Source organism: Osmia lignaria, chromosome 6, assembly GCF_051020975.1.
Source record: "Osmia lignaria lignaria isolate PbOS001 chromosome 6, iyOsmLign1, whole genome shotgun sequence".
In the NCBI taxonomy this organism is placed as follows: Eukaryota; Metazoa; Arthropoda; class Insecta; order Hymenoptera; family Megachilidae; genus Osmia; species Osmia lignaria.
Window position 1 is genome coordinate 9,347,807 of NC_135037.1, and position 20,667 is coordinate 9,368,473.

General features: G+C 30.9%; 2 protein-coding genes across 17 annotated transcripts in view; both read left to right on the plus strand.

The window, feature by feature from the left end:
• The first annotated feature begins 433 nt into the window (after positions 1 to 433).
• AP-1sigma (AP-1 complex subunit sigma-2) lies at positions 434 to 10,589 on the plus strand. 7 transcript variants are annotated; one of them, XR_013062238.1, is made up of 7 exons: positions 434 to 1,200; positions 1,302 to 1,480; positions 1,575 to 1,683; positions 1,873 to 2,010; positions 6,561 to 6,656; positions 6,803 to 6,876; positions 7,954 to 10,589. XR_013062238.1 is itself a non-coding variant. In XM_076688572.1 (7 exons), exons 2-6 carry the CDS (start codon positions 1,198 to 1,200, stop codon positions 6,654 to 6,656), a joined length of 525 nt encoding a protein of 174 aa, XP_076544687.1. In that variant the 5' UTR covers positions 435 to 894; positions 978 to 1,197; the 3' UTR covers positions 6,803 to 7,945. The 7 variants fall into 7 exon arrangements, 6 of the variants coding, with proteins under 6 accessions (XP_076544687.1, XP_076544686.1, XP_076544685.1 ...); XM_076688572.1 differs by lacking the exon at positions 7,954 to 10,589 and having other exon boundaries at positions 435 to 894; positions 978 to 1,200; positions 6,803 to 7,945; XM_076688571.1 differs by lacking the exon at positions 7,954 to 10,589 and having other exon boundaries at positions 435 to 884; positions 978 to 1,200; positions 6,803 to 7,945.
• A 3,632-nt stretch (positions 10,590 to 14,221) lies between these two features.
• Positions 14,222 to 20,667, plus strand: part of LOC117607575 (diacylglycerol kinase theta) — a 29,731-nt gene continuing 23,285 nt past the window's right edge. For 5 of the 10 annotated variants that reach the window (XM_034331431.2, XM_076688585.1, XM_034331433.2 and 2 more), the window contains exon 1: positions 14,228 to 15,538. In XM_034331431.2, coding sequence (XP_034187322.1) covers positions 15,403 to 15,538 — 136 coding nt within the window. In that variant the 5' untranslated portion in view covers positions 14,228 to 15,402. Of the gene's footprint in view, positions 15,539 to 20,667 lie in introns of all 10 variants that reach the window. The other 5 variants (XM_034331427.2, XM_034331426.2, XM_034331428.2 and 2 more) reach the window with 2 other exon arrangements.

Below are 20,667 nucleotides of genomic sequence, written 5' to 3' on the forward strand. Positions count from 1 at the left end.
TATTTGTTATGCAGTTTTACCAAAAAAGAAATAATAATAGCAACAAAAAATAATGATCTCGTGACATATGGGTTGAAAATCGCTATCCTAGTCGATAGAATGTCGCGTGAAAAAGAAATTCACGCGTCAAAATCTATCGCCTCTTCCAGGCTCGAACGTTCCATTCTCCACGATACATTGTATCGTCGTCGAGCGCAGAAAACGAACGAACTGCGCCCTAGACAATAAACGAGGAACTAAATTTCTGGTCTGTTTTACCTTCTTGACGTCTTTCGCGAATGAACAGTCAACGAAATCGTAGTTCTCAAATTACTTCTTCCTGGAGACTTGTACATCATCCCTTGGGGGCTCATTTTGTTCTATCCGACCCAAAAAATGGTAGTCTGGTACCCATTTGGACAAACTATTGGCAGAAATGTTAATATTACGAATAAATTGATGCAGGTGAGTCCGATCCGCCATTTTCTTGACGGTTGACAGACATAAATTTCAATATTTTATCATTTTTTAACGATTTAGATAATATGAAAACAGAATGCAAAAGAATTTGAAGGACATGTCCAGGAGACCCTAAAGAATGGTAGTCTGGTCCTTATATTATCCAAATCGTCAAAAAGTTATAAAATATTGAAATTGCTGTCTATCAACGGTCAAGAAAATGGCGGATCGGACTCACCTGCATCAATTTATTCGTAATATTAACATTTCTGTCAATAGTTTGTCCAAATAGGCACCAGACTAATATTCTTTGGGTCGGATAGAATAAAACGAGCACCCAAGGGATGATGTACAAGTCTCCAGGAAGAAGTATTTTGAAAATTACGATTTCGTTGATTGTTCACACGCGAAAGACCAGACCAGAAATTTAGTTCCTCGTTTATTCTGTAGGACGCAGTTCGTTCGTTTGATTAATAAACAATTGTTAAATTAACAATTTTCTGTACAACCCAATTCACAATTGATTCTGCTTCTTTCAGCCTAGTTCACACTTTATTCTGTAGCTATGTTCACTTACACTGGCGAGGTTCGCAACAATATCAATATCTGAAATAAAAAATATCGATACTGTATCGCCCATCCCTAGTTGGCGTACAGTCCGGTGCACCACGGTGCACATTAGCATTAGAATAATTTTTTGCAGTGTGATCAAAGTGTCGTGATTAATTTTATAACTTGTTTAAAACAGTTTCCCTAAAAATGGTAGATGTTTATTATTTTATCTCGATGAAATAAAAATTAAATAGAAACAGTATAAATAACATGGAAATTTTTATCTACAAAATTGGTTAAATTCTTTTTAGATGCAATTTATGTTACTGTTCAGCCGCCAAGGAAAATTACGTTTACAAAAATGGTACGTGGCTCATCCTGATAAATTAAAAAAGAAAATTACACGAGAATTAATTACCACAATATTGGCCCGAAAACCTAAAATGTCAAGTTTCTTAGAGTGGAAGGATGTTAAAGTTGTCTATAAAAGGTATCATTGTATAACACTTAAAGTATTTATTCTGCTGATTCAATGTATTAACAAATTAACAAATTATTTTATAGCCAATTCTTTTCGTTTTCAGATATGCAAGTTTATACTTTTGTTGTGCAATAGAACAAAATGATAATGAATTATTAACCTTAGAGATCATACATCGTTATGTTGAATTACTAGACAAATATTTTGGAAGTGTGAGTACAAATTTAATTTTATGTTTGTTATAAAACAATATAATCAATTTGAGTTTAAAATAACAAAAGATTTAATATATAGAATGTATATTTTATTAAAAATTAATTATAAATTTATTTATAATATATATTTATATATATTAATCATTAAAATAATAATTTATATTAATATTAATTTAAATTTATTAGGTATGTGAATTAGATATAATTTTCAACTTTGAGAAAGCATACTTCATCTTAGATGAGTTATTGGTCGGTGGTGAAATTCAAGAAACCAGCAAAAAAAACGTTTTAAAAGCCATTGCAGCTCAGGATTTACTACAGGAGGTTAGTTATGGGGATGTACCCATTGAATTGTGATTTGTCCTTTTTAATGACACTATAATTTTTCTTTGTTATTTTCTGGCAATATAATCGAATCATTTTAACATGCATATTAATTATTGTATTGGTTTCAAGAGATACAATGTTATGTTATAGTTTCATTTACACATATACATAATATTAAATTGTTTTATCAATTCCTGAAAATTTGTTAAAATGGTTCACATAACATATTTAACCTTTAATGGTTGGTGTGTAACATCCTTATCAAAGTAATCAAATTCTATATTGATCAAGAGGTAACATAAAAGATATCAATACCTCTTGTATGGTTTATGTGTGTGGCATGTTTATGGCCTGTTTATTCTGGGTAAAGTAATGTGGTGATAATATGTAACATAATTTGCTTATAATTGAATGATTTGAAATATAGATAAATAACTATATTTATCAATGATACATTTAATTAATAACATATCACTATACATGTGTGTGTATATATATATATATATGTCTACATGTAACTTTTCCTTACACCCAAAAAGTACCATACAATTAGATATTAAAATTAATATATAAATTTATATGAAAGCATAATTTATATTCAATATATATTAGCATATTTATAGATACAGTATTCTTGATTGACTATACATACATATAGAAATGCTATAAATAAGTCTGTTTTACTATAACAGTACTCACCACATTGTTTTATTGCCTGATTAAAATGGGTTGTATTGATACTTTATTGTTTATTAACAGTGTAATATTTAAATTGCATGATGGAATGTCACCTTTTTGATTTTAAGTATTAATGTGTTATTTTCTTTTTTGATTTGATATTTGTTCATGTGCTGTATATATTATGTATTTTATAGTCTGATATTTTTGTTCTTTTACGTAGTCTTGTTAGTAAGTATTTAAAATTTTGATTAATATTTAATGTGTAATGTATGTAATTATTGTTGTAATGCCTGATTTAAAAATCAATGTCATAAATTCTGTTATAGATATAGTTAATATATATACATATATATACAATGGTTAATAATCTTTATTATTATTATGAATCGTAAGTATGATTCAATTTTTTCTAATGTGATTCAATTGTGAAATCATCATTGATGCATAGTTCGATAAAATACCATATAGTCAGGAAAGCATAAATAATAGAGGTGTGCAAGAATCCGAAAATGTCGGGCCAGGCTGGCCCGGCTCGGGTTAAGTTTGGTCTGGAACGTATTTTGAGACTCGAAAATATCGTAATTCCTGATATTCTCGAGACCCAAGATACTTTTAGGACTTAATTCGACCTGATCCAGTCTCTTTTTATCCCACCCGACCATCAGTTTCCCGAAATTTTCAGATTCTCGCATACTTATAACAAATAATGTCTACACATTCTTTCCAGTGATATTATTGTAAGACATCACACATAGACAAGTGTAGATATCTATATTTTAAAATATTGTAACTTCCTATTTTCCTTGTAGCTAATGCTGTGTGAATAGAATGCTTTATATGCTTATTCTTTCAATAATGTAAGTGGGCTTACATATGTTGTGAATCTTTATTTATGATGTACGCAGCAGCATATCTATAGCAAATATAAATTAAATACTGTTGCCATATTATATTGCCATTAATATAGCATTATATCGAGTATTATAATACAATTAATGAGAAGGGTATATTATTTCTATTTTGAAGTTCCTTTATAATAGTACTTCTTAAATTGAAGTTATTTAATTACATCATATAACAAAGTAGTGATTAGTTATTTTCTATGAATAAATATTACAGCAATATAAACGTTTTTTTTTTGTAATTATATACAGTAAAATTAATTTAAAGTATTGGTAATGTATAATATTAATAATACAATCATTTTTTATAGAAATAAAATGCATGTTCTTCATATATATAATTTTTCGTATAAATTTGATATGTTTATTGTATGTTTATACATGAAAGTAAATTCATTTTAGTTATTTCGTACATGCTTACTTTTACAAGTTCTTTATCATGTATTTGTAAGAATATTAATAAGATGAGTATAAAGATATTTGTTAAAATAACTGAGTTAGATATTGATAGATTGTTGTTTAGTATGTTTATATAAAGATTTAACTATATTTAGAATTTTTTAATGTTTAAAATACGAAGTGTTTTCAAATTATCATTGCCAAAAGTTATTCAAAAACTGTAGCATTCAGATGGACTTACAGAACTGATGTTTAAATATTTGTAGATTATATCTAGTCCTTAACAATCTTTATATTTGTAAATTTTTATAAAAATAGTGAGATGGATATTTGTTTAAAGTAATATAATAATTAGTGGTTTTACATAGAAAAATATGTTATACGCTTATATATTATATAAAAATATATATTATACGCTTTTTTAATATTACAAACTGTAAAAGTTTGTATCAAGATAGTGAAAGAAACTTTGTAGTAGATTTCATCAAATTTTATTCAATTTTATTAACTTTATTGAATTAATATTAACTTGGAAAGATTTTTTAAAGATTTAACAAAAGTAAACAGGAGCATTTCATTTGTTCTTTGTATTGTAATAAAAATATAAAGAAATGCTATTTAATTATTCGTTAAAAAAAATTACTCTGAAAAAATAATGCTATGGAAATGCTGTTGTAATTAGTTATTGAAATGTATGTATATATTTATTAAATTGCAATAAATATTAACGTTGCCAATTATGTTGATGATATAATTTTATGTAATTTTATTGATTGTAATCCATACAATACTTTGAATAGTATTTATAAGAAATTCATCAGATGCGAAAGTATGATTGTACCATATTTTATTTGCATAGTTTGAAAAGTAGCTTTTTTATAGACTTGAAACATTTATTTGTCTTATTCCAATAAGACATTATATTATATGCAACATCAATGCACTGGATGTTTGTGGTTCATAGTTTGATAATTTATGATAAATTTTTAAGTATACATTTAATTATATCAGAAAATTTGGCATTAGTAATTTTGTACACATTTGTTGATGTATGATGACTATATGTACGCTTACAATGTATTTTAAATTTAGAATGTAATTATACTTATGTGACAGATTTACATAGGAAATTTTTAGATTTATATAAATCATACATACCTAATAATGCCAAATTCTGATAGAACAAAATATATTTTAAAAATTACGTATGATAATTCATGCCAGCAGTATTAAAATGCATGTTTGCTTGAGTGATACATCTTTCTTTAATACATTTCATCAATTAAACTTCTGTATTAATTCAAGTTAAACAACGTCATTTTTTATCAGATGGGATGAATTTATTATAAATGAAATTTATTTATACAAATATATTACATATTCCTTATAATGTATTTACATAAAACAATATACTTACATAAATACATTTAGTAAGAAAATTTAATAGTAAGATTTAGCTTTTAGCTCATCATTATTATTCCGTTTCTAAGGACACATCTAGAAATACACTAAAGATTAGTTAGAATATTTGTTTGTTTGTGGAAGGATGAAGCTGTGGAAGGTGCTCTGCGGGAGATAGGGCTTTTGTAGGTGCTGCATTCTTGCATGCCCTCCATGGCCAGTCTAACAGCCCACATGAATCAAGACCTGGAGCAGGCTCACCCGCTGCATGATGCCATCATACATCTCTACTTTTTCTATAGATATTGAACATCAATTTTTTACTTACCACTGATAATCCTTACAAAAATTAGTGTAGGAACCGTTAGCATATTTTTATATAGAAAACAAAAATGCTGTTAACACAAAATGAACAGAGTAATATAAACATATATATTGTATATCATATATCACTCTGTTACATGTATCGAACAAAATATCCTTTTAGTTACAAAACTACTTTTCCTTTCATAACTTAGCAAACAATAGCTTTAAAATAATTAGTCCCGTACTATAGCAATAAAGTTATACAGGTTCAAAAATTGTTTCTTTTATGTACGTACATAGAAAATTATTGGCGTACCACCTATAACATTTTTAATCACATTACACTTTGTATAGTACTTTTCATGTTTGTCTACTTAAAAAATATTTATTTTAGTATTTAATTAGAAATGAACATTTGAAAGTGTCGTTTTTATATGTGTATATGTGTATATACATAAACAGTGTCAATTTTTAATATTATAATTTTAACACAGTAATGATATATACAATAAAATGTATACAAACAAATTTTTATATAATTGTATACGAGATTATATAGAACCTTTTCCATGTAATTAACCCATCTATGTAATTATTGTTATTGTATTTACCCTTTCAGGTTTTATTCAGATATCTTATCCCTTTCCATTTCAAATAAAAACATCATTAGAATTATTATTTATTCATTGTTTGTTAGGAAGATTTTTTCTCCATTAAAGTTTGTCAAATGTACAATATGTATCCTTATTTAATCATAAGCGCAGAGATATTCTGTATGCAGCATGTAATACAGACATTTCTTTGATCAGTGCTTAAGCATTTTAAACGAGGCAATAAATCAACATGTGCTTTGTGCAGCTTTGTGTATCCATACAAGTATATACTCAGTTATATGAAAAGGGTTCAGTTCACCATTTGAGGCTGCATCAAGGAGATTACTTAATTGCAAACTAGGTACGTGTTTGTTTATATATTTTCATTATTGTATATTTGCATTGTATGATAATGTGCAGCATCAAAGAAATTGATCCCTCTTCATATTCTTAAGTGTATATTTTTCATTTGTATTTTAATTTAACATTATTATTTGTGTGTTTCAGGAGGAAACACCACAGGGATTCTTTGAAGATCATGGTTTGGGATAATATTTTCTAAACAATCTATCCGATTTAATGTAAGTGATCTGTTCTTGCAACATTACTTCAACATTCCAGAATTATATTTACTTCTAAGTTTTATCAATTATGTTAAAAAAATATGCATAGATCTTGATCATTTGGATCATAAGCTTTTCAATTGAAATTACATATATCTTTCTCATTAGATCAAGTTGAATTGTATTATATTCCTTTAACGTATAAGTTTACATAGATATGATATAATAATCATTAGCTATGGTCAGTTTTTAAAACTCAATGAAAACTAGTTGCTATTTTGGGAGAAACATTTCTCCACTTTACAAAAATAACAGCAGTACTATGCTACATATGTATACGTGTTAATATTATTTAACCCTCTATGTTTTGTTTATGTATAAAGTAAACAAAATTATACATACATAGATTATTATTGTTAATCGACTTCGTTTTATCATCTGCTTTACCCTCTTGTATAGCTTAATATCTATTAAGGAGTCTATAATATTAAACAGTTGAATTTAAGATACTGATGTCATTAGAATTCTGTTGAACTAATTTAAATATACATATACAGCAACTATTCTATACATATATACATATTCCTGTTCTATATTTGAAAAATTAAAGATTTATTGAAAAATATATAAGTGTAAAAGTTTGCAGTTTACTTGTTGAAATATTATCATAATTAATAACGCAGTTAAAGTTATACTTTATGCAATCTATATTTCACATTTCAGTAAGGATGGTGGTGTTAGTACATAGAGGGTTAAATAGAAAAAGAAAATCCATAGCGAGGTGCTTGTCGAAATTCGACTTACATTTAATTGTTTTGTTAGATCGTATTAGACGTATATACATTACATACATATGTATTTCAAAATATTAATCGTTTATTGATCTTTAATCAGTAGTGATATTGTTGCATTTTATATACATCTGTATAAGTGAAAAATAGTTAATACATTTGATTCTTTTCAACAAAGATCAACCTTGAATCAATTATTAAATAAAAACGAATAGATCAAAGTAAAACCTTTTAAAAATACAAAGAATTAATTATGAACAACTCTGATAATTATTATCTTACGAATACAATTTTTTTTTTCTAGAATTCTAATAGTGGTAATAATTTTATATAATTATGCTGAAGATATGTTAACAGCAATTCTTTTAAATAACTGCTTTTGTTGTTATATCATCAACTTGTTTCTCCATACGGTAATTATATCAATTAAATGTAGATAATACGTTTATATAGTTATGAATGAAATATAATGAAAGAAGATTTATAGAAACATTTTTAAATCATTACAATTTAATATTGTAGTTATTAACTACACTGTTTCTGCTGCAACATATTATACATTTTTTTAATTCGTTATTGTAAAAGAAATATATACATGTTTAATAATGGGCCCTATCTGTATATCTATGTCGCAGAAATTTTCGTTAAATAATTACGCAAAGTTCTCTTATACAGAAGGACCCATCCTGACACATAAGTATTTATTTATTTTGAAAAGTACGTTGAATCAGATTTAAATCTGAAAATTTCAATTCCTAATATTAATCGATTTTCAAGGATTAATGAAAATTGCCAGTACCGTTAATATTACACTAATAATAGAAAAAGCATTGCATTATAAAATTAAATGATGAGATTTTTGATAATCCTTATAAAAATCATCACGATACAACGTACTTTTCTAGATAAATCGATCTATATTGGATAATTGTATCGATTTCGATCAAACATCATTCCAAGCCATTTTTCATGTTCCTCTTAACGCGTTCAGCCCGGAAGTGTATTACTTTTTAACTCTTTCTGTAGCTTTTAATGCATTTCGGCCGACTTGGATAGATCTACTGATCGAAAGGAAGCATCGAGATTTAAACCTGTTTTCCTAGGTTCGAACATGTTAAATTGTTGTCCTAGTTTAGAGTTTCACACCTGATCGATGGTAATGGCTTATCAGAACTTTGCCTGTTGAGAGTGGCATCTTATGATGCCATCAGGACTGGTCGGGTTCGACCAGTTTGGCATCTTACGATGTCAGCAGGGCTGAACGCGTTAATCTGTGCTAACGAGGTATTTTTCAGGATCGTTCTTTTCCGTAACGAACGAAATCGATATTACATGCAAGATTCATAGGCAGACAAGTTAGTATCGTTAGTATAGCCTAGTAAATACCGAACGGTGATATTTTACGAGTCGTTTCGTGGAAACAAGCGATCGTGTAATATCTCTGTCGAACAGTTTGGAAAGTTTGCATAAGGACAATAAGTTTTAAGCGTTACTCGTTGAATGTTCGTTCGGTGTTCATGGATATTGATATAAGCCAACACGAGGGCACGTGTTATACATATCTGAAATTTATACACTAGCTGTCCTTATTCTTCTCCGTTAATTTCAACCGCTTTCCACGGAGGTGTGACGCAGAGAGCCTCAGATGTGGCCCACCCTAAATGCAATGAAATTTGACGGGTTGATAGTTCATATATCTATAAACGTAATTATAATTTCAGTAAGAGTTGAATAGCCAATTTTGAGGACATTTGAAAATTGCTGAAATTGATTCATTTGATAATGATTGCAGCCTTCTTTTACAATTTTGGGTGTACCGATTGATTTATGTAATTAAGAACCAAATTTGAAATCTGACCTAATTAAACAATTCTTTTCCAAAATTGCCTTGATACTCGAGGCGGTACTTATTGTAGATAACAAGCCTATCAACCTACCAGATTTTATTAAAACGGATAAGAACTACATCTGAAACATCCTCTGTAAGTCTAATGCGTCATGACGCACGTGTTCATAAATAAAACTTCATTTATTTGAATTTTGATTAAATGAAATTTTAGTGAATGCCTGATTAATTGAATGTACTAGGAACTACATATATATTATTATAATTTTTAAATTTTGATTATACACCTGAATACTCGTAAACTGTAGAACAAAGTATTAAATTATTGCAAATTAAGTGATTGATTTCTGACATGATTTTATAACATAAAAGTATCATGAAATAGTACTTATGCTATATCATTTTGAAGCTTAAAACTTTATAAAAATGCCTATATAACTGTTTCATTAAAATTCTTAATATAAAATGAAAGGGTTATTGACTAGAGCAAACAATGCATCAAAGTGAAGTTATAAAATTCAATCAGGATATATTGTGTCGAAGAATATAATATAAATTCTAATAAAACTTTACAGAAATTTGAATATTTTGTAAAATAATCTGTCATTTCATCTGCAATAAATTAGTAGAAAAATTTCATACTTAAACCCTTATTGTAATGCGAACTCTTTGGGTGGTGATTTAATTTTAAAAACCATAACAAAATACTCCCACTTTTTTAAATATCTTAATGATTATAATTTTCTTTAATTTTTAGAAAATTTTATTGTTTCACAATTTTGTAACTTTTATTTTTAGGAGTACGTATTTGAATACGTACTTAGGAATACCTACATATGTATTCGTAAATGGACAAATTGTAAATTTTTTGAATAATATTTTATTTTATAGTTTGTCTGGTTAAAAGTACCCAAGGAGTTAATTGAACAAAAAATCATTCATATAATAAATTATTTTTATCCGAACATTCCAATTTTTAAATTATATTGTCTATCAACATATTCAAATAAATGTAGTTTTATTCTAGTTTATTTTTATTTTGCTTTCAATCATGTCATTTTATAATTTTTCAAAGTTTTTTTTTTTTAAGGAAAGAGGATCTTTAACCAGAATTTCCTCGTTAAGATATTTATTGTGAAATTGCTAGGCAATATGGAATTTTATTGTAGATTAAACTCATGCAAAACTGAATGTTCAGGAACATGAGGAGAAAATAAATTTCAATGATTTCTTGAAAATCAAGCACATATTGTCTGGATTTCTTATTCATTTTCTTTGTAGCATGTTAATGGTGGCAAACGATTTAACCAAATTAAGTATAAATAGTTTTAAGTAAAACGACGAATGGCTATGTTTAGTTAGAGTCAAATCTTGTATTTTCGTTTAAGCATTTAGTACACTATGGTGCAGCTAAAATTTTTGCATTATTTTCTGTATTATACGTACTTTTGTACGTGAATGAACTATGTACTTACACAGGAGGGTTGAACAAAATAAGGAAAACACAAAATAATTATGACTGTCTGAGTTAGGCATATTCATGAGTAATGAATAATTTTTCATTCGAAGGTTATTCGAATAAAATTTCATTCATAATTTTATTAAAAATTATTAAACATACAAATTGTTGCAATGTCCCATTTAATTTCTTTGTATTATGAATCTAGTATTGATATTATTTTAATCTTTTTCCTTTATCGAATTAATCAATAGTACCAATTGTTATTAACAATAAACTCGTACCAGTGTTTTTCTTGAAAAATAGTTTTATGAGATCATTTTATAGATAAAGATGGCTGTCTTCAAAATTGATCATCATAATTATATTTAGTTTTCTTTAAATTATTTAGTATTTTCATTATTTTGTACATCCTCTGTACAAATTTTTATTAATTTTAACAGTTTATACTCGATAACAGCGAACTGCGCAGTTTGTTTCATATAATCAAATCAAAATTAGCGATTAAGTGTTCGAATTTATTAGAACATCAGGTATACAGGATTAATAAATCAAACAAGAGAATTTAGGATGATAGGAACCAATGTTAAACATATGAACGTGTATTTACGATAAGTATGTATATGAATATTGTATTTGAAAAGACGATGCTTTGTGCTCCGTCCATAATAAAGTATGTGATGTCAAAAATATTGATTTTCCTTTCAGAAGTTTCCGCTTTATTGCCTGGCTTTTTATTGGTCTTGTAAATATAATTCAATTAACTTCAGTAGCAATTATAAATTTTTATTAACATGGACGTGTATGTTATCATTTTTTGAAAGAAATTTATTAAATTTATGTTTTTTGTTTTAAACAAGAACAATATTCTGTTACCTTTTTGTTATTTTTAAGATAGATAACTTGAAATTTTTACAAACTCTAATTAAAGGTTTACATTGCTAAAATAAATCAAATTTTTGTTTTTTATTTTATTCCAAAAATAGAATTAATATAAGTTTAAATTTAAATTTAATAATTTAATTTAAGTATTAAATATTAAAAATTGGGAATTAAGTAATGCAAACATGTATTTATAATTTTTAAATTATGTAAAAAATAAGTAACCCATAACAAATTCTAACAAACAAATTTTCATTCAAAATTTCAGTGATTCCAGAAAACATAGTTTCCTTGTCCCAACAACAATCCCTTTCAAACTTCTATGCTCGATAAGGCGTCGCATGCATGATTAATCGATACGAGTGTCCCATATATTTAATTTTCCAAACAAAGTTGCCGTCTGGATGTACATTAAACTGTTGAATAATGAAAGCAAGCACAACGTGAACGCGTTTCCTCGTCCACTTCCGGCATTGAAAAATTCTATATACACTGGTTGTCGAGATTTTCATCATAGACGTCCACGGTGTGTATTGTCGACCATGTATTTCAAGGATTCACGCAACGGTAAATCGACGATGGACGACAATAGTGTCAGCAACGACAATGTTGCATTATTTAGAAGCACAAAATGGAAAACGTTTATTCAAATCGTTCAAAAGTAAGGGTTATTTCCTTCTTTTCTCCTGATATTTATTATTAACACGTTTTAACCCTTCCAATTTGATATTGGTGCATAGATTTTCCTAGCTTTGGTATTAAGGATGATATAGTCACTGACCATGATCACTGTGGACGATTATAGTCAGATGTAAAGCGTGTATAATACCGAGTACAATATACTACCCTACGGAAAATGACGCTACAGTGGAAGTAGAAATGTTCAAAGCATTAATTTCGATGATGTTAATATTAAAAGTAATTTGGTACAAAAAATGACAATTTTTAATTATTAAATATTGTAAAAATTGGTATATAATTGAAAAGTACGAATAACAAAGTAAATATTCATTCAAATTTTACCGTGTAAATGCTTGTACACGAGTGGTGGAGAGCAATGGACCTATATGTATACATATGGGGCCTGCTCCTTTACATTGCCACTTTCCTTGGGATCGCGTACGTCGTACGAGAAAGGGCGAGAGTCCAGAAAAGAATTGGACCTTGTGACAAACTGAGAGGGGGGTAGTATCACCATTTTTTTCTGGGAAAGCTTATTATGCTCGATACAGTACATTAATGAAGATATAGAAATTTTCAAATGATAATTAATAAAAATAAACATATTTGTGACGGAAAGTACTATGTTGCAAATAAGATTTGATAAAAAATTATTAACATTTGAATTTCTATAGAAGTCCATTATTCTAAGGATTCTTTTAGCAACGACGGCTATAGCGAAAGGGCTGATATCTTTAATTTGAAATAAATCAAAAATCAAAAATATTTCATTATATTCACTGTATTTCAATTCTGGTAAATTTGAACAAAATTTCAACAAAGCGTATTTTATTTGTACATTGTAAATTAATTTAAAGAATGTATTGATTAATCAAAAAAATTTAATAACGTTCAATTTTTATTTATTAGAAAAATATTTTAAAAATCACCTCTGTATGTTCTTCATTAATAAGAAATTACAGAATCGATTAATTAATGAATTTATTCTCCTTTTAATTTCAATGGGATTTATTAAAAAAAATGAATGGGATTTATCAGGTTTATTTCGTTTTGAAATAATTGACGTAATGAACACGTTGAGGAAAAATTCATTAGCGTCGAGCCGATGTATTTTGCTCGATTTATCGTAACTTTAACGTTTCAAAACCCAAAAATATTCATTTCTGACTTCTCTTTTTAACACCATTCTGACATTTTGACAGAATTTCATTTGACATAAAGAAATCATAGATTAAACTTAGCTGATCTTGTCTTTAATCTTCGACCATTAAACTGTATCATGGACGGTCAATTTTGACAAAATCAAAAATAGGATCAAAACCAATTTCTAAAAATTTTATTTTGTAAATACGATACTGTATAAGTACATTTTCGTACAATGTAATTATTTAAATTAAAATTCAATTTGTAAAATACCTTTTACAATGACAATTTAAATTGTCCTATAAAAATACCCGAAATGGTTCCTACAGTTTAATATAATTTATTCTGATCATTCTATCCTGAAACGTTCCTCGTTTCCAGGAACCTCGAAATCCAAAAGAAAATGTCCAAAAGTCGAAAAGGAAAATGAGGGAAGATGTAGAAGATACAAGGTTGCTCGGCGAGCAATTCAACGCGGAATAGTCTGTGCACGCATGAAACGTAAGCGCGTTGCGCGAGAGGAACGCTGCGGAGTCGCGTCGGCGCGCTCGCAAAGCAGCGTCGACGTTTGGTCGTCGCTTTGACGTCGTCGAGTCGAGTCGAGTCGGGTCAAGGCGTGTTTCGCGTTTCATTTTGCATACGTAAGACCGACAACAGTTTACCGTTGCCGGGCGTGAAGTGATTTGTTCGCGTGCAACGAGGCCGGTATCACGATCGTCGGTGTCGCATGTACGAAAACGGTAACGCGTATACGGATTGTGCCGTATCGTGAAGAGGTATAACAGTGGGGTGGAGCGGCGCCGTCGTTGCGGCCGAACACGGCTCTTCTCGAGACTACAAGAGGTCGCAAGGCGACGCGACGCGCGCCGTCCCGACGTCGCTGATAACGCCGGATCTCGATAGCCCAGTGCCCTAGACTTGTCCCAGGATCGTAACAAAATCACCCCAAAAAATGTAATCCTCCGAGTGTCTTAACGAACATTCATTATGTTGCTTCGTATTATAAACTTTCGAGTGACTTGATCAAATAGTCCTTTTTTTGATTAACCCTTACTCTAGCCACCTAATTTAGATAACCCATTAAATTCGTTCCTAAGAAATTTGGAATATTTTGAAAGAACAATTTCAAGTAATTATAATAATAAGATCGTTTAGATAAAGGGTTAAGGAAAAATCGAGGGTCCCCAAGCGAAGGGGTTCCCCTCGTGGAAGCTGCCAGTTGGTCCGTGCATGCGTCCGGCACTGTCGGTCGGTGGTGACGAAGGGGCTGATGTCAGTGCGGCCACTCGGCGCCCGTTTCGTGGCTCGGATGCGCGAACGCGACACCCGCATCGTCCTCGTCCCGCGAGTGAAGCTCCCGGCTGAACCAGAGGCGGCAGTAGCAACGGCCGATGACGGTGATGGTCAGCCGCGAAACAGTGGTGATTGCTGCTGACTGGTGCACGATCCTAGGCAATCTGTGTGTCGCGTACGGTGCTTTGCCAGTCGCTAGGTTGGCTCTGGGGGTGCAGCTTGGGGAATAATGCGCGTTAGGCAGGTTACACGGCTCAGAGGACGACAGGACGACACGAAGGACCCGAGCAGCCAGACGCAGCTGCACCTGCAGCTACGCAATTATGTACGCGTACGGTTTCGAGATCACGTAGTGGCTGCCGTGTAATTATGTTGTCATCGCGCGGCGCACCCTGTGGAGCTTCACGGTGAAAATCTGGCGTGAGCGGTGCCGCGGTGGAACGGGGAACATGGCGTCGGGCTCGGCCGAGATTCTATCCAGCCATGGGCACAGCTTCAGCAAGAAATCGTTTCACAAGCCGACGTACTGCCATAGCTGCACTGACATGCTGTGGGGCCTTATACAGCTGGGGAACATCTGCGAAGGTATCTACCACCCATTTCCTTCATACTTACCTACGTGCATCCCTTAACTATTATTCGCCTAAAATATTATTATAATTAATATAAATCTATAGAGGAACAACGAAAAGTAGAATTGCAACAATTTTCTTAATGTCCCTTGGGTGATTGGATCAGTTCATCTTCCATACCCTGGGCACCGATCCTCGGGCCAAACTGTACGGAGGTTGAAACCGGTTAAAATTGACGGATCAAAGGCGTTATAGGTTCGATAGGAAATCTCTGAACAGGGGCAAGTTTCCGTGGAGAAACTGCAAGGTAGAGGACCGATCGATATGAGCGCGTTCGGTAACGAAATCGAATACGCGGCGCGTTGCCGCCGGAGTACGCTCGTCCCGCCTTTTCACGGGCTCCGAAACCTTGGTCGGCGTGCGAAGTTGAAGCTGGCTGACCTCCAAGAATGATGAATGGCAAGTGCCCATTCACCGTGTGTGTGGAGGATAGCAACGTTCGTACAGAGGATCGTTCCCTGGTCGAACGTCCCAGCTGAATTGTCACTCAACTGCAATTTCAGAATTCACCTATACGACTCAATGAAAAAGAATAATTACTGATTATCAATTAGCCTCTTTATTGCGATGTTGTTTTTACGTTACACCCTTGCCTGCACGCGATACTCGCATATGTTGCACCCTTTCCAGGGACGTTGTTCCAGAATTAGGTCATCCTAGATGCTGAACTTTCAAATCATCCTTCAGCTTCGAAAGCTTGTCAATTTGAACAATATACAATATTCTAAATTCCTCAGCATCTTCTATGGATAGTTCAGGGTCTCCTAAGAAATTTTACGATCTTACAAATTTTACTTATCGATTTTCTTCGATAATAAGTATTCATGATCGAAGATAAATAATTATCTCCTCGTGTACTATTCTGGCTGGTTACGGGCCCACCATCTTTGGTGTCCAAGAACGGGGCGCCACATTTCCCATCACGTCACCATTTGCGCACACTCCTGCTCGAGTGTTTACCCCTTGCAGCACGGGGAAAAATGCGACCAGGAAGAAGATAATCTCGCGAAGAGCAACCTCTTCGGTTGTCAGGTACGACGCTCAGTTGGTCGGACCAGATCTGCGGGTGGTTGAAGAACGTTGATGAAAAGGTTTGTTGTTCGGGATGGTCGTAGGAAATTTCAACAGGCTGAAGAGCGGAGGGAAAGTCGAGGTGGCATTAAAGCGGTTCGTGGCGAGGGCGCGCGCATCGAGCCTTTTCACAAGCATTGATCGTGGAGGGTGGTGTGGGATAGCTGATAGACTCTGGAAAGAGTAGGAGGAAGGGGCCCTGTTGAGAGGGTTAGCTTAAGAAACAGAGGGCGGGGGCGTGTACGAGGGGAAGAGCTACATAGTTGACGAACGGAGCCCGTAAAGGGTAAGCATCCACGGTGGACACTTTGGAACTTTGTATTGTTTAATCGAACAATCGGCTCGATTTATGAACGCTCGGGCTACGCCTGGAATCTTGGGCATTCAAACGCCACCGAATAATATGAAAATTATTTATTTCATTTATTTGTTTTCAATACTTTGTTTTCAATAAATTTTTCATTCTCACAATCAGTTTTGTTACTTGGTCGTATGGTTAGTATTTGATTGTACAGAAATCATATAATTTATTTGCATATGTTTATTTATCACCAGCAGATGATATAGTTGTGTATGGCTTTCAAATAAAAATTGATATATTTCTTTGCTTTTTGAAAGTATCTGTTGAGTCAGTTGTTCATTTCCACTGTGCTAGTCAAAGTATTAATTCCCTTTAGTAACGGAGCATTTTTAAGCTTGCCCAGAGTATTATTAATTTAAATTAAAGGAAGTGGTAATTCTACTCCTCAAAGCATATATGTATTATAATCTTTACTGTCTACATTTATAGCTGTGTTTTGTATCAAGAATATAACGCGGTATGCAAGTAATCATAAATTACTATGATAATTATTAAGTTAATATACTCGTTTAAATATACTCATCATTTTATAATAAAATATTCATTTATCATTTTCAATATTGGTGGGAATTAAGGCTATACACTCCTGCTTAAATGTCATATAATACCTACTAAGATTTCATAAAAACGTACAAAATAAATAAATAAATTGGTATAATAATTTATTTTAAGCATTGCCAAAATCATGAATAATAATTAAAATATCTTTTCCTCTCTATGTCTTAAATATAGTTCCTACTAATTCTGCCAATCTTGATAATTATTATAATTTTTCTTAATTGAATATTTTATTTTCTTCTATTTAACTAATATTAAACATATGCACAGAACAAAAAAGAATAATTAAAATAATTAAAGATTATCAAAACAGATAAGTGTCAGATGATTTTTAAATGGAATTATATACATTTAACAGCATCAACCATTGGTGCATTAAGAAATCTTCAATCTGAAATATCTGTTTAATATGTTCATATTAACGTCGATCTTTTCGATTCCTGGAATATACACGTAACGTACATCAAACGACGCTCTTTCACAAGAAACCGACCGATTCCTGGATGTTGATCAACTTTCGTCGATCAACGTTACCTTTCTGGATTCCTCTCCCTTTTCCATCAGCACCGCTTACGAAGCATCGTTGAGTAACCATGTGCATCGAGTAAATTCGCGAACAGAACTACTCGCCGAAAAGCTTTTACTCCGTGTTGGATCTACGGATATTTTCAATACTTTGAACTCGACGTCTTAATTTTAGCATTCGCGGGATTTTCACGGCCGATCGAATCCACGCGACGATTACATGGATATCGATGAATATTCAGGTTCAATGAATGGATCGTGTTGCGATCTGACTGTAAAAATGATATTGCTACACTGATCAATTATGCAAAACACCCATCTAGAATTCGCTTTATAGTAGAGTAATGAATTCCTGATAAGAGATTTTATTATTGAACACGCATAAATGATATTTAAATATTTAAATGATTCAATATATTTATGAATTTCTTTAAACAAATGTGTTCAATCTTTGTATCCTTAAGCAGAACCTCCGTTAAGAGTCAAAGCGTTGAAATAAATTATTAAAGATACTCTTATTTTTTTATAGAAATTATTGAAAAATTATAGAAATTTTGTTTAAATAAATTTGAACCACCAATCATTTTAATAGTTAATGGAAAAGTGGCAAAGCAACATAATATCTTATAATACAGGGTTTTGTGTTATTTCTCATTGTTAGTATTAAACAATTGAAGCATTAATAGGTTGCAATATAATCAGATAATTAACAAAAAGAAAGAAAACAGATTTTAATAATATTACTCTTACATTAATAATGTAGAATGGAAATTTGAAAAGTAATCAGTGTCTGACTATACATAGTCGTTATCACTGTGCTTCTTAATGTATTAAAGGAACTTGATAGAAATCAAGAATAAAATGAGAAAATGAGACTATTATACAGAATTTTCTATTATCTCCGCATCAGGGATAATCTTCTTAATTAGTGAAACAACAACGATGAAATTAAAAGTAAAATGAGACAATTTTTCATTCATTGATAATTATATTGTAATTCTGTCTGCATTTCGGAAATAGCTAATTATTGTAATTAATGAAATTAAAACATTCAAGAAGAAGTTGATGAAAATTAAGAGTAAGATAAGAAAATTCCAGGTAATCGTTGAAAATTAGAATTTTAACAAAACTTTTCAAGAAGACAATTCGAAATGTTGCAAAGATTCTGTTTGTTCAAAAGTGATCTTTGAACAGGAATTTCTAAAGTTTCAAGAATTTCGAACAGTGTCGTTCAACTTATTAATAGTCATTCACCTCGTGGCTGCTGAAAGAAAATGATGGAAACTTATGAAGAAAACTGTGAAATAACAGAACCTGTCTTCAAGGCTGGCTTTATTTTTAGCAAACCGGAAATATAGTATACGCCATTGGATCTATGTATGCGCGTTACATCTCATTATGTCACTTTACCTTGTCTCTTTAATCGTTAAATAGTACAATCTTCTGATTTTCATCTATCAATGAAACTGATATTTAATTCGTTTAATGCAGAACGCGATTCTTTTTCCTCCAAAAAATCGACGAAACGTTGCTTCTTTACATTAACGTGGGCCATTTAAAAATAACTTGAATTCGCGTCACAGTTAAATTTCGCAATTTTCCAAGAAAAGGAGTTCTTCCCTCATAAAACGTCGAATCTCTATATGAAGTATTTACTTACATGACCGTATTGTAGTACATATTAGATATATTTAATATGGAATTTCATATTCGTTATTCGATCAATTATTATAATGAATGAGGGGTAGATTTTTGGAAATAATAATAATCAATGATTAATTATAAATTTAAAGAGTGGATAGGGTTTTGAAAATAAAAATTAATCATTATTCATTTTCGTTTTTGAAAAATTGAAAAATTAATTAATACCAAACGAAGACAATTTACTATATGAATGTAAAAATCAACTAGTAATAAAAATTTTAATAACAAATCGTTATCATAATTTATTATAACTTCTATTAATGGTGAGATATTTAAACAAGAAATTGTTATTATAATTTAATTTCAATTAGTATGTAAATTAAATACATAATAGTAAAAATTACTATTATTATCACAGGCAATAACTAACTATAAAAAAAAATTTTTAAATAAGTTATGATGAAGCTATCAAAGTGAGAGTACAAATTACTATGTGTCTTCACAGATAGTACTGATATAATTCGAATAATTATATCTTATCAATTATCTTACAATAACCGGTAAAGAAAGGGCAAAGACCGAGTTTATCAATTATTTTAGTCTTGCTTGTTCCGTTTTGTCTAAGTGTTGTATTATGAAAAGTGCTCGCTTATGTGCACATTTCCTGAATGCATTCGAAGGCTCGTTATTGTCGAGAGAAGATAACAAACAGATCGTAAACTTCAGAATTGAATGGAAACACCGAGAGGCAGAGTGCAAGGAATGCGAATTTGATGTAGGACACTCGTTGAATATTTTTTAATCCATTGTCAAATTCTACCTTTAGATTCAAAATTAGCATCAGAATATTGAAAACCTTTATGCATGAAATCCATAATTGAATTCTCAAACCCTTTAAACTAAAGAATATGTGCAATTGCATC

What these genes read in the sequence shown, in the direction of transcription:
- AP-1sigma (XM_076688570.1), top strand. An exon ending in GTTAAAGTTGTCTATAAAAG is followed by an intron (nt 1,481 to 1,574) that starts GTATCATTGTAT and finishes TTTCGTTTTCAG; the next exon opens with ATATGCAAGTTTATACTTTT. An exon ending in CTCAGGATTTACTACAGGAG is followed by an intron (nt 2,011 to 6,560) that starts GTTAGTTATGGG and finishes TGCTTTGTGCAG; the next exon opens with CTTTGTGTATCCATACAAGT.